General features: G+C 41.2%; 1 protein-coding gene across 4 annotated transcripts in view; it reads left to right on the plus strand.

Moving 5' to 3' along the window:
* Positions 1 to 14473, plus strand: part of rabgap1l (RAB GTPase activating protein 1-like) — a 104015-nt gene that overhangs the window by 19375 nt on the left and 70167 nt on the right. For all 4 annotated transcript variants that reach the window (XM_031859564.1, XM_031859566.1, XM_031859567.1 and 1 more), the window contains exons 12-13: positions 2734 to 2827; positions 4714 to 4864. In XM_031859564.1, the coding sequence (XP_031715424.1) occupies positions 2734 to 2827; positions 4714 to 4864 (245 nt within the window). The remainder of the gene's footprint in view (positions 1 to 2733; positions 2828 to 4713; positions 4865 to 14473) is intronic.

Below are 14473 nucleotides of genomic sequence, written 5' to 3' on the forward strand. Positions count from 1 at the left end.
TGTGTGTGTGTGTGTGTGTGTGTGTGTGTGTGTGTGTGTGAGAAAACATGAAACATGAAAAAGACATAAAAATTGTGTTTATTTTGTGGCAATATAAAGAAATAGCCTTGGTGGATCTTACGCAGGTTAACAAGTCACACCTACATTTTAACAGGATACTAAAGCCTGCAGTATTCTTGTATGACGATTCAAGCACTACAGTGGAATATTAACCTCAGCCCTCAGTGAATATGAAAAAAGAAAATATAAACTTTAAAAACGGCCCCTTTTCAAAATGAAATCTAACATAAACGGGAACACCTAACATTCGAGGTTGTGCTTTGTCTAAAAGCCCTTTTCCAGTACACCAAAAGCCCTCTGAAACACATGAACATCTGGCTTCTGTCTTTAGTGGGAAAGGTTACAATCGGCATTCATTACGAAAACAAATGACTGAGCCGTAGTCACAGGTATTCTTCGGCTCCAGCTCTGATTGGCAATGAGGGAAACATGTCACCCGGGTGGGCACACGAAATATGGGTGTTAGCTGTGTAAATATCTATTGTTAACAAAAGAACATATAAATACATCCACACAACCTTCACGACACTTTCAAAGGAGATGGTGGGAGAGGCAAACACGCTATGGCCACGCCCACCTTAGAGACAGGAAGTGTATACCATTTGAAACCATTGGCGAAGCGAGTAATACAGCATCTTTGCTTTGACTACTATGACCGACTCTTCATCTCAGCCACAAACCCTGTCCGTCTCCGTGCAAGCAGCGCTTGAACATTGTTCCCAGCAAGTCGGCATAGAGTTAGTAAAGACACTAAATAAGTAACTTAAAGGGCATACTCATCTAGTGCTAATTGGAAAAGGAGTCTTTTGACTACTTTTAGTGATATTTCCCATGTTAAAAAAAATCTGCTTATATGCGCTAATTTTGGAGGAAAAAAATGTTCTCTCTTCTTTGCCACCGTCAACGCTCCTCTACTTTTTCTTTTCATCTTGAAGCATTAAAAGGTGTGAACAGAGTGGGATGCAAAAATCCTCGCCCAAAGTCACGAGTCAGCCGCCAAGGCCGGAGCTGACTGCTTTCAACTGGCACTGTGGGAGCTTTTCAGAGGGCTTTTTCTATAACGCCCGCCTCCTCCCCCAGTGCTGAAAATTGCAGGCGCTCAGGGCCGTGGAGCTGGAGGTCAGCCTCATTGTGTACAGAAATGAATACACTCCTAGTGTACATGCCACCGCTATGAGCACACACGCATTCAATTTATGTGGATGTTGTTTTTTTCTTCTTCTTGGAGGCTTTAATGTGGAAAATAGGCCTGAAGCTGACATCTATTTATTTTTCTTTTTTTTCTTTCGCAGCAGGCTTTGTGATTGCTGCGCATTGTGTTTTTGTTGTTGCCCCAAACACATGCATCTATCCATTTTTTTTATTTACACATACATAAGACTTCATCAAATCCAGATAATGGAAAAAAAAAAGGCTTATGCAACGCACCTCCCCTCAATATAAGGGAAAACAAACAATAACAAAAAAGGAGAAGAAACACGAAGCATAAAGAATACAACACAGCCATACATACATAAAGCTTATTTGATTTAGTACACGAATGTCAAATAAGAGGCAAAGTGCTAGACAAAGTAAAGGACATCGTTTTCAAAATGAAAGGATAAAAATAGAGTAAAATATTAAAGAACATCTTTATGGCACTAGTAGGGAATAGCTGCTCACTTTAATGTAGACAAAACCAATCCACTAGTGGCTCCACATCAGAGAGATCCTATTTGAGAGTAATCCTCGAGTGAATGCACAGCCCTTCTCTAGATTAGAGGGTAACGGTAATTGTCCTCGTCTCGTCCTCGTTTCTTTCATCACCTGGCAAGTTGGCATTGGACTCACGCTTCCTCACCACGTGGCCTCCGCCAATTTGAGGACAGACGCAGCACCTTTGTGCTGGGCCTGAACCATTTTGAAAGGGCTCATCAAGCATTTATAAAGACCTGAAAAGCTCCTGCTGAGGCTGTAAGGTATAGGAGCAGCAGTGCATTGAGCACAGCAGCTGCATGTTCCAGAAGAAAATATCTGAATGCCAAGGCTTCAGTGAGAGTGAATGATGCCGTTAAAACCTTTTGAGGGATGTTGCTGTTCGGATTATTGTTGAAATGAGAAGTTCATTGACACAATTGTCTTTTTTTTAATTCTTACTGTGCACTGTGTGCTGGAACGACTGTGTGTGTGTGTGTGTGTGTTCCAGTGGATCTGTGTGGGTATATGTTCAGCTCTCCAGCAGCAGAGTGAGCCAGACGATCAATTAGTGCTTCTGCATCTAAACACAAGTGGTTCGCTGTGCTGATTGCCTCTTTGTCTGCCTGGAAAGTATAGGCGCTGCTACTACTTCCTCCATTTGACTGTGTGGACTCAATACTTAACAGGTTTTAAAATGTGCAATACAGTTCAGAGTGCTCTGACGTACATTAAAGAAGATATAGCGGTGTATATATCCCATTCCAGCAGACCGATGGCTCTCACATAGCCGCTATTCTCAAAGATTCTCCTTCATGCGGTTAATATGCTTGGGACTGTGATGTGTCCTCTTGTCTACATTCATGTAGACAATGTTATAGGTCATGTTTTGTTGGTCTTAGCACTGTTTTGATGTGGCCAGAGGTTACAGATGCCAGGAATGAGCCATCTGTGCTCTAAATGTATTTTAATATCTGGGTGCATTTGTGTTTCCCGCAGATAGCGACAGTGAAATCTCCAGTGGGACAGGAGACGTTTCCAAAGACTGTCCTGAGAAGATCCTGGAGTCCTGGGGAGGAATCCTCACCAGATGGTAAGGCCTCAGAACAGACAGGAATGAGTGATTCAAATGTAGATGTTTCAGTTTGAATCTGGACAGGGAGGTTGAAACAGTGGTGAGGAGCAAGGAGAATGAGGAAATTTACGTTATGGATTTGTATACAGCTAGATGGTCTAAATGTAGAAATTGTGGAAGGTATAGAGAAAGAAATGAATTTAAAAAAAAAAGAAATTGAGAAACGGGAATACTCAAAAATGCAATTACATCAAATATTTCTTCATCTTGTGCAAAAGCACGATGACACGAAACATTAATACTGAAAGGTGAATCGGGCACCCAACTCGTATCGACTGTGATTTACTGGACAGGGCTGGGGTCCTTTTTAATTGTTTTATTATCCCTCTGTGGAAAATAGTTCCCTTCAGATACAGACATTAATTAAGGATTCAAGGATAATTTATTGTCATTATGCAACACAGGGGATGCACAACGAAAAAATGAATGAAATACAAAACAAAAACAGGAGTACTTTCCTTTAGTGCATGTTTTGAATTTGCATCATAAGGAGTGTAAATGGCAGCAACAAAAGTAATTCTCTGGGCAGATAATATGGCCGACATCTTAACATTAAAAATTCAACATGAGGAAAACCTTGTCCTTTGACTGAGAGTCCACCTCCTCTCGTCCAACCGGAGTCCTGCGCTCTGTCCTGCTGTCCGCCCGTCAAGTGCAGCTTGATCTGGGATGAGCGATGGAGCCGGGTCTCTGTGAGGCTGTGGGCTCAACAGTCACCGACCTCCTGCTGCTTTCATCCATCTGATTTTCCTGCGACAGAACCTCAGACAGAGTAGACTGGGTAGTGGAGTAGCCTCAGGTCCTAGCTGGGTTAGCTTAGCTTCCAATTCGGCTCTCCTCCCTGTGGCAGTTTGGTCCGGCAGGTCTGGCTGGTTGGTCGGCCGTGTGCGGTGATCGTTTCAATTACCGCTGCACCTAATCCAATCCCGAACGCTTTCTTCATTATTCTAACTCTTTGTGCTTTTTACAACAACCAGCGTTGACACATACAGCTTCAGGTGTGGCATGATTAAAGTTAATGAGAGATGTTTCTGGCTTTTCATTTGATTTCACAGCCTGTTGTCTTGCCGTTGCATCAGCACAATAAGGTGAAGTAGTTTATCAGGGAGTTGCTTTCATAGGGCCTCAATAAATGCATTATGAGATTTCAAGCATCATTAAAAAGAGCTGACGGTGTGTTTCAAAAAAGATATTTCCTCATGTGGGAGAACTCTTTCAGCATGGCAGCACTGCGGTGAATACTCTTCTCTACCACACGACAGTAATGTATTTGGTTCTGAAGTCAGTGTCGTATTTACAGTAATATACAGTAATCGATATGATGATTAATGAGATATTTGGTATGTACTGTGATTAAAACTAGTTAATAATGCAATCAACCTGCGCTTAATAGACTACTGTACTCAATACTGAAGTTAATACTGTGATTTTAGGGTGTTTGAGTGAGGCGGTGAACCCAGAGCTGCTTTAGTGAACATGAAGCAGGAGTCTGTGGATGTACTTGGCAGCTTCCATTGTAAACGTGTGTACCAGTATGAATAATGAAGTGGATGTTCAGTCAGCCCTACCTGGCCTGAGAAGTGAGGGACATAACTTAAATGCATTCTGGTCTAATTATACTACACTGAATAAGTACTTTGTTATTAAGACAAAGTAGCATCCATGTTGATGCGTATCACTCTGCACCTGATTGACTTGATTGGTCTTCAAACTGCCAGTGCACAAAAAAAAAGAAAATAATGATCAAATCTGTCAAGCTGCACTTCACATTAATATTTAAAGTGGCTGAATTTAATTAAGTGAGATTGTGAAATAATGGATTACCTCTGCGTGTTGTGCATCAGGCATGGGAACCTGTCCACTCGACCGAAGGGTTTGCCCTCGCTGGTTCGCGGCGGCATTCCCGAACCACTCAGAGCTGAGGTCTGGCAGCTGCTGGCTGGTTGCCACGACAACCATGACCTGCTTGAGCACTACCGCATCCTCATCACCAAGGTACACACACACACACACACACACACACACACACACACACACGTACACCAAGGAGGGACAATTGCCGTTAACAAGTCGCATTGTTTTTTTTGTTTTTTTTTGGTCAAAGTATGTGAGGTGATACAAAACTCTTTCAGGATGTTTGTAGGCTGATTAAACAATTTCCAAACTTATTTAAAATCATAAAGTGATCCGGGGTGCTGACACACCATGAGGCTGTTATTGGTTTCCACTGGATTTCATGCCTCAAAATGAGCTGGAAAAGGGCAAATGAACAAAAGTCCGGAGTTACTTTGACTGAACAGGTTGATGTGTGGAGTTGCCTCTTCTTCTGTGCTGTATTCATGACTTGATGTAAAGTTAAAATATGGAAAACAGTGTTCACACAGGTACTCTGCCAACGTTCCATTAGATTAACTTGTTTGCCTTTAGAGAGGAATCTTTGGCATACAAACAGCTGTGACATTTAAATGCACGTGGTGCTGACTCAGATTGGCCCTTTAGCCTCCCAGAGAGCTGACAAGAACTCAACTTGAATTTTGGGACCTTTAGTATTTAACGGTTTGCTGTTCTTCAGGCTTTGTTCACATATAACCTTCCTTGTTGCAGTTTGACTTTTTGGTGGGTTGAGTTTAAGGTGCACAGCAAACTGTGGTGTGTCGACACCGCCGGAAAATTGGATTTGGATCTGCTGACTAAAGTTGCTTTCATTGTACAGCGAGTTTGTTTCATATGATCAGGACCAATGGATCACAAAGAGTCATTGCTACCTTTTAAGTTCTGGTCCAGTTTGTGTTTACTCTAAACAAACAAAGAAATCCAAACATAAAGTCATTTTAACTGACAGGTACTGCAACTCATGATCGGATTGTTTTTGCAACTGTCCTCCTGCATTATAAATGCTACATGCCATGAACCTATAGGCAGTTTGCAATTTACAAATCTTTTTCATTTTTTGTTCCTCTCCAGAATTACTTTTTTTATGTTTGTTAACCAGTAGCTAGGAGGCCATTGTTAAGGTTAACGGTAGACTCTTCAATGGCCAGAGAGCACAGATGGAAAGATAGTTTACACTGACGTATATATTAAATTCTAACTGGGTAGCAAACAGTTATGACCTTTTTGTTTTTAGGCATTGTCAAACAAATAATTACGTCAGGTTCAACTGGAAGTATTAGTTTGCTGTTAATGACAAGTTGCACTGCATGAGACGAAGCATTCTTGTAATTTTGCCTTTTAGAGGTATCTTGGTTACACAAGGGTAACAAGATAACAATCAATCATTGTGTAATCCAGTAAATATTACTTTGCTTGATCTATTGATTCAACTAAAGCTGGCATTGCTATACTAGTTTTCTACGGTTATCAATCCAAGTAAAACTAATTTTTCCAAATGTGATCGAGCAGTTGTGCAAACCAGGCCTGTGACCCTCTCTTGGATTGCTAGCGAGACATTTGTGAACCAGTAGGTAGTGTGAGAAAGCCCCACTGGGTCGAGGAGGAGGAGGAGGAGGAGGAGGAGGAGGAGGAGGAGGAGGAATAAACATGCAAAGCAGACAGAGATCTGTGCTTTTATGGATAATGCAATAGCCTTTTTTTCTTTGACGCACAGGAACGGGTGAAACTACCTGCGTCGATCAATAAGTATAGAGAGAGAGACGGGGTAGATGGAAAGGAGACAAATGTGGAGAGGGAAGAATGTGGACCCATAAATATGAGGTTGTATTCACTGGGGGAGAATTAGAGAAAATAAATGTGTGTAAACGTCTTGGAGCGCTGGCAGATTTCTATCTGTCCTGAGTTACATACCTCAGAAGTTGTTTTTCAGCTACTGAGTAAGTTTCTCTCTTTGTCTTTCACTTCCTGTCACCGTCTTTATCTGTTAAATTGGAACCGTTTTTCTTTTGCTCGTCATGTCACATTTCTCAGCCTGGCTCTCTCTGGCCTACTGCCCCCCCCCCCACCTCTCTCTCCTTACATAAGACCAAGCTCTGTTTGCTGGGGCCATGCCCACAGCCTCTGTCTTGCTGGAGTAGTGATGGTATTGATAGGCGGGTGGCCGGGCTATTAATAGCTGCACCAAATGAATGGAACTGAGGGAAGATGGAGGGAGGGAAAGAGGGAAGAGAGGCAAATGACAGCGACGGTGAGGGCGATGTGGAGCTTAATAATGTCTGTTGTCCAGGCTCTGTGACGACGTTGATGCTGATTGAATTTTAAGTTGTTGGACCGTCATCCTTATGGAAGGGGTATCGCTATCGTAAATCAGCGCTGTTCAGGCGTTGCGTTAGTGACTCACAGCCGATGGGTGTTAAACCACGTCTCGTTTTTAGTCCTGAACCTACATCACCAAAACGGATCTCTTTCTTGTTTTTCCAATGAAAGATTTGCTACAGCGTGCACATTCTGTACCCAACAAGGTGAAAAACAGTCCGAATGCGTGTTTATTTGTTTGTCATTATTTGAATAAAACTACTTTTTCTTGCAGCTGCTCTCTCTCTCATTGTAAAAGTCTTAAAAAGTCGGGGGTTTATCTCAAGGAAGCTACGGTATCAGACGCCCGGAATGAAATGTCCTTCAGCCTTCTATATTTCATTGTTAGGGATGAATCCATGCACTCTTTCTCTAATATAATTTAGCAAGCTCTCAGAAAATAGAGAAACATCTACTATGAAATGGCATGCTTTTGCATTTTTAATACAATTCCTATATGTATGTGATTCAGATCAACCCATGTGACATCATTTGGTGTTCAACAAATTGGGAGGACAGTTGGCTTGAGAAAATAGAGGCCTGGACAGATACACATTTCATGTCCTTGAGAAAAATGTAGCATCATGTGAACAAATTGAAGCAAGATTCAAACATTCCTACACCCTCGCAGTGATAATGGTTTAATCGAATTTACATAGACTGCCATCAGTTAACTGCCATTTATACTAATTTAGCACTCAAATGATACTTACCATTGGATTTAAACTTGGACTCACTAAGTGGAGGGTTTGTTTTACATGGTGATAGTAAATTAGTTTATTTAATTCCGTATCTGTGGAGACCGAGAGGTCAAAAACGACTCCTGAATCCCGTTGTGAGCCTCCAAATTGACCTCGTCACCTCTTGAGGAGCTCGTTCCCAAGGTGAGAGCCACTGGGTTAGACTAACTGACTGAGCATTTAGTAGCGTGTGGCCTGTGGCCGGCTAGCTTGATATCATAGATAGAAAGTGTCATGTTCAGTGTTGTACTGCTCTCATTTACAGTCATCACACACCGAGTCACAAATACACACTCTGTCACACACACACACACTATGGCCTTAAGGCATCTGAGACATTCACACATAACTTTTTTTTTCTCGGCTGGCGCAGCACTGGGTTCGGGGTTTGGGGGGGTCGCTAGTGACATTTGAACAACCTTTTCGTCTCCCTGGAGCCGGACAAGCCCAATGTGTGCTGCCTCACTTCAACCAACAGCTTAAAAACGCTCAGCCAGCTATTTCCAGGCCTGCCTTTCCAAAGACCAATCTCACTCACGGCACAGCCGGTGTGTTAACAGAGGTCGGCGTTTCTCCACAGCTTCGATGGCCCTCATCGGAGGCCTAGAACAGCAGTGTCACCGCAGCAGGCCGTAAGGAGCCTCCTACTGGAGGAAACTGAAGGTCTTACAAGGAGATTGTTTCTCCAAGGGAATTGATTTTTCTTCTTTCTAACGTTTCTGTTCGTTGCTTTTTGTACAATCTTCCACTCCTTTCTGCTTCGCTAACTATATGGGTACCAGTGAGCGGGATAAGAGAATTTGCTTTTATATATATATATATATATATATATATCGTATAAATACAGATTCAAATTCTTCTAGAGCACCATTTAATGGATATGTTTGTGGCCATTTAGATGGAGATGCACTTGGTTAAATGTCGCTTTCAGGTATTGATAAATGGAATTGAAAAGCATGTTTCTACATAAATCCTTGATATTAATTATGGATCAGTTTCAGAAGAGTTTATAGATACCAACCCTACATTTCGTATTGTGCCTTCACTGTCTTTAGTTTGGGTGTTGTGTCTGTGCAAAGTCCCCAGCCCCCGTCCTTCATCTTATTTGGACACGATTTGACCGCGGTAGTATTACTTTTGATAGAGAAATGCTATTTTGAGCTACAGGGATAAGTCTTTGGTACATTTTTTTAAAAGGTTAACTTATTTCAGCTGTAAAGATTTTATGTATCTATCATTTTCCATTTCCTTCCTGAACTTTGCTGGAATTCCCACCCGTGACTGGAACCAGCTCGGTTTAATTCTTCACACAGCATGTAATGAAATCGAAGAGCAAATTAGTCCGGGGCTGTGAGGTGCTTTGCATTTTGATGTTGAATCATATTGAGGACAGGCGCCAGCTTAGCGATGACATTTAACGTCGGTGTGCAATCAAAGGTAGCATCAGCCATGTAACCAGGCTGGAATAATACTCCACCCACGCCTGATAACCCACATACAGACACATGGAGTGCAATGTACACACGATGGGCTGCCATGGTAACTGCCAGGGTCTATGGACTTGAAGTTGTTTCCATGACAATTCTCTGTCTCCTTTCATCTTTGTCTTTTAACCTCTGCCGTAGTTCATTAGGTGCTTGATATTTGGATAATTGGAAGCTGGGTAGGTGGCCAGCCCCTTAGGAATACACACTTTATCTTCCTTCAACCACTGCCGTCACTATTGGACAGTATGTGAACACGTGCCGGTAATAATTAAAATGTTGAATAAAAAACCAGGCAGCTCTACCGTCTACTGAGCTGGAGAGCTGTTTGAGGTTGCGTATCACATTGTCTCACTAATGACTGCACACACAACCAGGTTTTTATGCCTCCGCACCAGCGACAGTCGTAGTTAGAGGCATCTAGTTTGTTCATAAAATGAGAGGAAAATAATGATATTGCTTCTTTTCTGATACATTATTGGGATTACTTTTTGTTCTTTTGATGATGTATGCTGGAGGTGCACATGTGATGTATATACATTGACATGCATATTGCTATTGAAGGAAGAAACTCCAACTTTGGTGGCGTTGATGCTTGCACCCCTTACAGACCTTACGGACGTCAGGAATCCACCAGTATACTCGAAAAAACACGCAGTGTGATCAAAGTTAAACACTAAGTTGTTTTTCTTAGGTCTTCAAACATTGACAATTTAGAGATGCAAGGTTTTCACCCCTTGCTGAAAATACAGTATTCATGCATGCACAGACACCCATCATGCACATACATAAACATAATTCCTCTGGCTTAGTTGTGTGCCCTGCCGCTAGTTTGACGTCTTCCACCATTCATGGATGAAAAAATAAAAAGATCCCCTTGAGGAAAGTCTTGTCAATCAAAGCCTCTGACACACACACACACACACACACTCTCACACACACACACTCTCCACTGGCCCATCCTGCTTCATAGTATCTTTAGGGAACAGTCTGCATTGCATGGCCACAACACAGCCAAGCAACACCGCTTCCATTCTCCCCTCCTTACAATATAGGTCTATTCACAGCACCTCTCTGTGTGTGTCTCTATAATGCAGCCCTGCAGCTCTCATTCACATATGCATAGCAGGAACCCAGTTTATTTCAACATAATATCCAGTGAAAATTGATTATAAGACGAGGTTTGTGATGGATTTTGAGTATTTATGGCACGCCTGTAAGCTTTTCGTAGAATTTCTTGTTTAGATGGAAATAACCATGCAATACCAAAGGTGTGATTTAAAAATAGAATAAAGGTGTTTGTTGTAGCTGTAACTGTAAGGCCATATAGTGTAGTGAGTGTATCCACTGTGTTTGTGTTAGCATAGCCTCCTAGCCATGCTGACACTGATCTGGCAGCTCCGATTAAGGAGATCCAGCCTGCAGTGTCTTCTCTGGTCACAACAATTCTCTGTCTCAATCCTCATACTGACTGTAGCCTCACAGCTAAAGTAGTCCTCTGCGTCATACTCCTCTTTGCAGCACAGTCACATTCACTTGTGTCATTACTACGTTTCAGATATGATTTGCCCACAAAGGATATATAAGTAATTGGATTTTTTTTCCCCAGTTCAAGCAGGAAAAAGCTTAAAGAAGAGACTTGTCGCATAATCAATAACATAGTACTGCATACCCCGGAACAACATACATTAGTGACGCATACAAAATACAGGACAACAGGTCACTATGAGAAAAGGATTGCCTTTGGGTTAGCGGTGCTAACAATGCAAATGCAAAATTCAGCCATCACCTACATTTTAAACAATGGCATTTATTTAAAACATATCAATGCAGGCACATAGACTTATTGTTTACATTCAGCCTTTTAACTAAGAGATGCACGTTACATCCTGACCTACATGGTGCAAGGACAATAGCTGCTCCAGAATAATCAATAGAAGTATCTCAACCTGAGCGTTCAGACAGGTCTGCACTACCATGTGGTGTGAGGTTAGATGAAGATGATAGACGGTGATTTCTGTAGGCAGCATGTCTGTCTTTGACCTTTAGCTTCTCTTTAGCATTAACTGCAGCAATCCCGGTGTATGCAGTAGACATGGTGATTTGTTCTGGAGGTTAATATGCTATATAGCTGTAGATATTAAGGGTGTTCCACATAAATTGGCATCATATGACAACAGTTACTTTGTTTTCCACATGCTATGAGCTAGCTCATATCTTTATATTTGAGATTTTTCCCTCACCACTGTGTCTGCTCCATGTTCTCAGTTATATTGAACAGTAATATAATTTGGGTTCATACTTTCGAAAAACAATAATCATAACTTGCTGCTTTTTAATTTTCATTTCTTTTACAGCTTTATAGCTGCCTTACACAACTTACTTTAATTTTGTCTGTCTACAAGAGATGTGAATGGAAAATATAAAAAAAATAAAACAAAAAGTACATTTCAGTAAAGTATGCACAGTTCTTGTGTATTCCATGCTCTGTGATGCGTCATACTCCAGGATCAGAGCTGCAATAATTAATCGATAAATTGATTAGTACTATTAAATTAATCACTAACTATTTTGATAACTGAATTATCTGTTTAAATAATTTAAAAAAACAAAATTCACTGATTCCAGCTTCTTAATTTTTTGGTTTCTTTACTCCTCTATGACAGTAAACTGAATGTCACTGATAGACATTTTTCACCGTTTTCTGACATTTTATAGACCAAACTAATTATTTTCTCGATTAATCGAGAAAATAGTCAACAAATTAATTGCCAATGTAAATAATTGTTAGTCCCAGGCCTATCCAGGATACCAAAGAGCCAATAGCAGAAGAAGGTCTAACAACAGTGGGACTTTCACTAGATTGAGTGCTTCATTTTGTCACAGTATCTGAATGGAAACCAGGATGTCATTTTTGGCAAATCCTCTCAATCTATGGCATCCAAATTTCCGATTCATGATTGCCAATTTAAAAAAAAAAAAAAAAAAAAAAATTTTTAATGATAGGTAAGGCATTCTGTAAGCCAGTAAGTACTAATGTTGTCGGTGCTTGGGATTCGTCGTCTTCTTTGGCGCTCTCAACATGGGAATTAAAATCCAGGAAAGTCTTGGCCCACTCTTAGACAAGAGTCAGTGATCCGAGCTGCAGAAGCCACTACATTTAGATTATACCCTTCATGCAATTAAATGACCTGGAATTCGTTGACAACCAACTTCACAAACAATTTGTGAATGAACAAAGCACCTACATTTCCATGAATGTAAACAGATTCTGCATTCACTTTTAGAAGTCAACGCGTCAGGATTTTGGCATCGAAAGCGTTCTGGTTTCCGTTTGTAGTCCGAGTAGTAGTGACTCATCACGTTCCAGCAGGCTTTGGTTGAATGCAGGAAAGCAGTCCATGTGGAGAGCAAAAGAGGCATAACACACTAGAATGACATGACTTTGTGTAATTGATCATAGTACATTAAGCCTCAGCCGCGTAGACAATATCTATATCCTCAGCACCCCACCTTGTGTCAGGAATACGGTAATACTGACCAAAACAAAAGTACCCAAAGGTGGCGGTCTTACAAAAACACAGATTGACTGATGTGAACAAAACACAAGAAGAAGTGGAAAGCACTGCAAGTCTGTGTCTCCCTACCAAGATTTGAAGAATATTTGTGTATTTGTACTCATCATTTTAGTCTGATCACACCAAGGCAAAGTAGTGCGTTTACAAGCTTCTTCCACCAGGACCAGCTTTGGCCCGGTGTTTTTAGGTTTGCCTTAAAGGAATTTAGACCTCTGACAAATTGTGTCTGAAGTCTCTCCAGTATTTGTCAAACATTTTAAACGTGTTTCCATAAAAATGAGCATTGGTGTGACTGTGTACATCCGCTGGTCACTTAGATCATTGAACAATTACTCATGCTATAATATAACAGTCATCTGTTATTGTCTTTTCTTTTTTACCTGCTTTTTTGTAAGTTTAAATCCAGGAACCTGTGCAGGTCTTGTACAGACACTGACCAGGTCTTACAATACTGACTACTATCAGCGTTTACATAGCCACCGGGTTTTCTAATAACCTTTCTGGATTATTTAAATATGAAAGAGTCATTCTACAGTCTGGCCTTGGATTGACATTTTTGTGTCATGTGTGTGAAGTTGGTTATTTTATCGATTGAGCACTATGTGATGCTGCACCTATAAACTTTACTCACTGAATTACTTACCATATTCTGGTAAAATGTCCTTGGACCTCCTACGGCCTTACTCTCCGTAGAGTAAGTTGCCGTGTGTCGCGTTGATGTAAACTCCCTGCTTATGCCAACACATAGCTGTTGAGACTGGATTCAGCAGGAGCCCCCGGCTGGAGGAGGGTGGGATGCTGGGAAGCAGTGAAAGGTGAATCAGCCTCCACCTTTGTTTCCAAGTGGCCCCGCTGGCTTTGTTTTGGAGCAGAATGATTTATTAACGGTGGCCTTCTGGTCATGTTTTCCATCAGTGTCCACCTCCAAAGGTAAAGAGCACTGTGCTGAGTGATCTCCATTGACTGGCTCCTTCCACAATGACAGCAGAACTGTCTAAATGTACTTTTTAGTCTTTATTTTTAGCTTTCCTTCCTTTCTGACCCCTCTCTCCATTTTTCCATCACACGGTTTCTCTTGAATGACCAAATTAACATCAACACAGATGCTGAAGAATATCTGCTCTCCATGACAATTAAAGAGCCATCCTTCTGCATGGCAGACTGTCTCACACTCCAGTTCACAATCGCATTGTATGAAACGCACTGATTCAAAATTTAAAGACATATTACACTTCACTGAAGTTGAATAGTCTCTCTTTTGAACCTGGCAGACAAGCTTGTGAGGATCACCAAAACAATCCATACAAAGCTATACAGCAACTGGATTGAAGGTTGATGTTGAAGAAAAGACCATCATCTGGCAAAAAAAATATATCAACACTAACGTTAAACATTAAGTGAACGTAAGTTAGCTTAGCCAATGTCAATTAGCAACACTACCTGAGAACAGGGTGCACTCATGTGATTAGTTGAAAATGGAGGAAGATCTGATTGGCTCTAGATAATTCCCTGTTGAAAAAAAATGCACACAAATGAGATATATATATATTTCTC

Source organism: Anarrhichthys ocellatus, unplaced genomic scaffold, assembly GCF_004355925.1.
Source record: "Anarrhichthys ocellatus isolate YVR2014 unplaced genomic scaffold, GSC_Weel_1.0 scaffold22, whole genome shotgun sequence".
NCBI lineage: Eukaryota > Metazoa > Chordata > Actinopteri > Perciformes > Anarhichadidae > Anarrhichthys > Anarrhichthys ocellatus.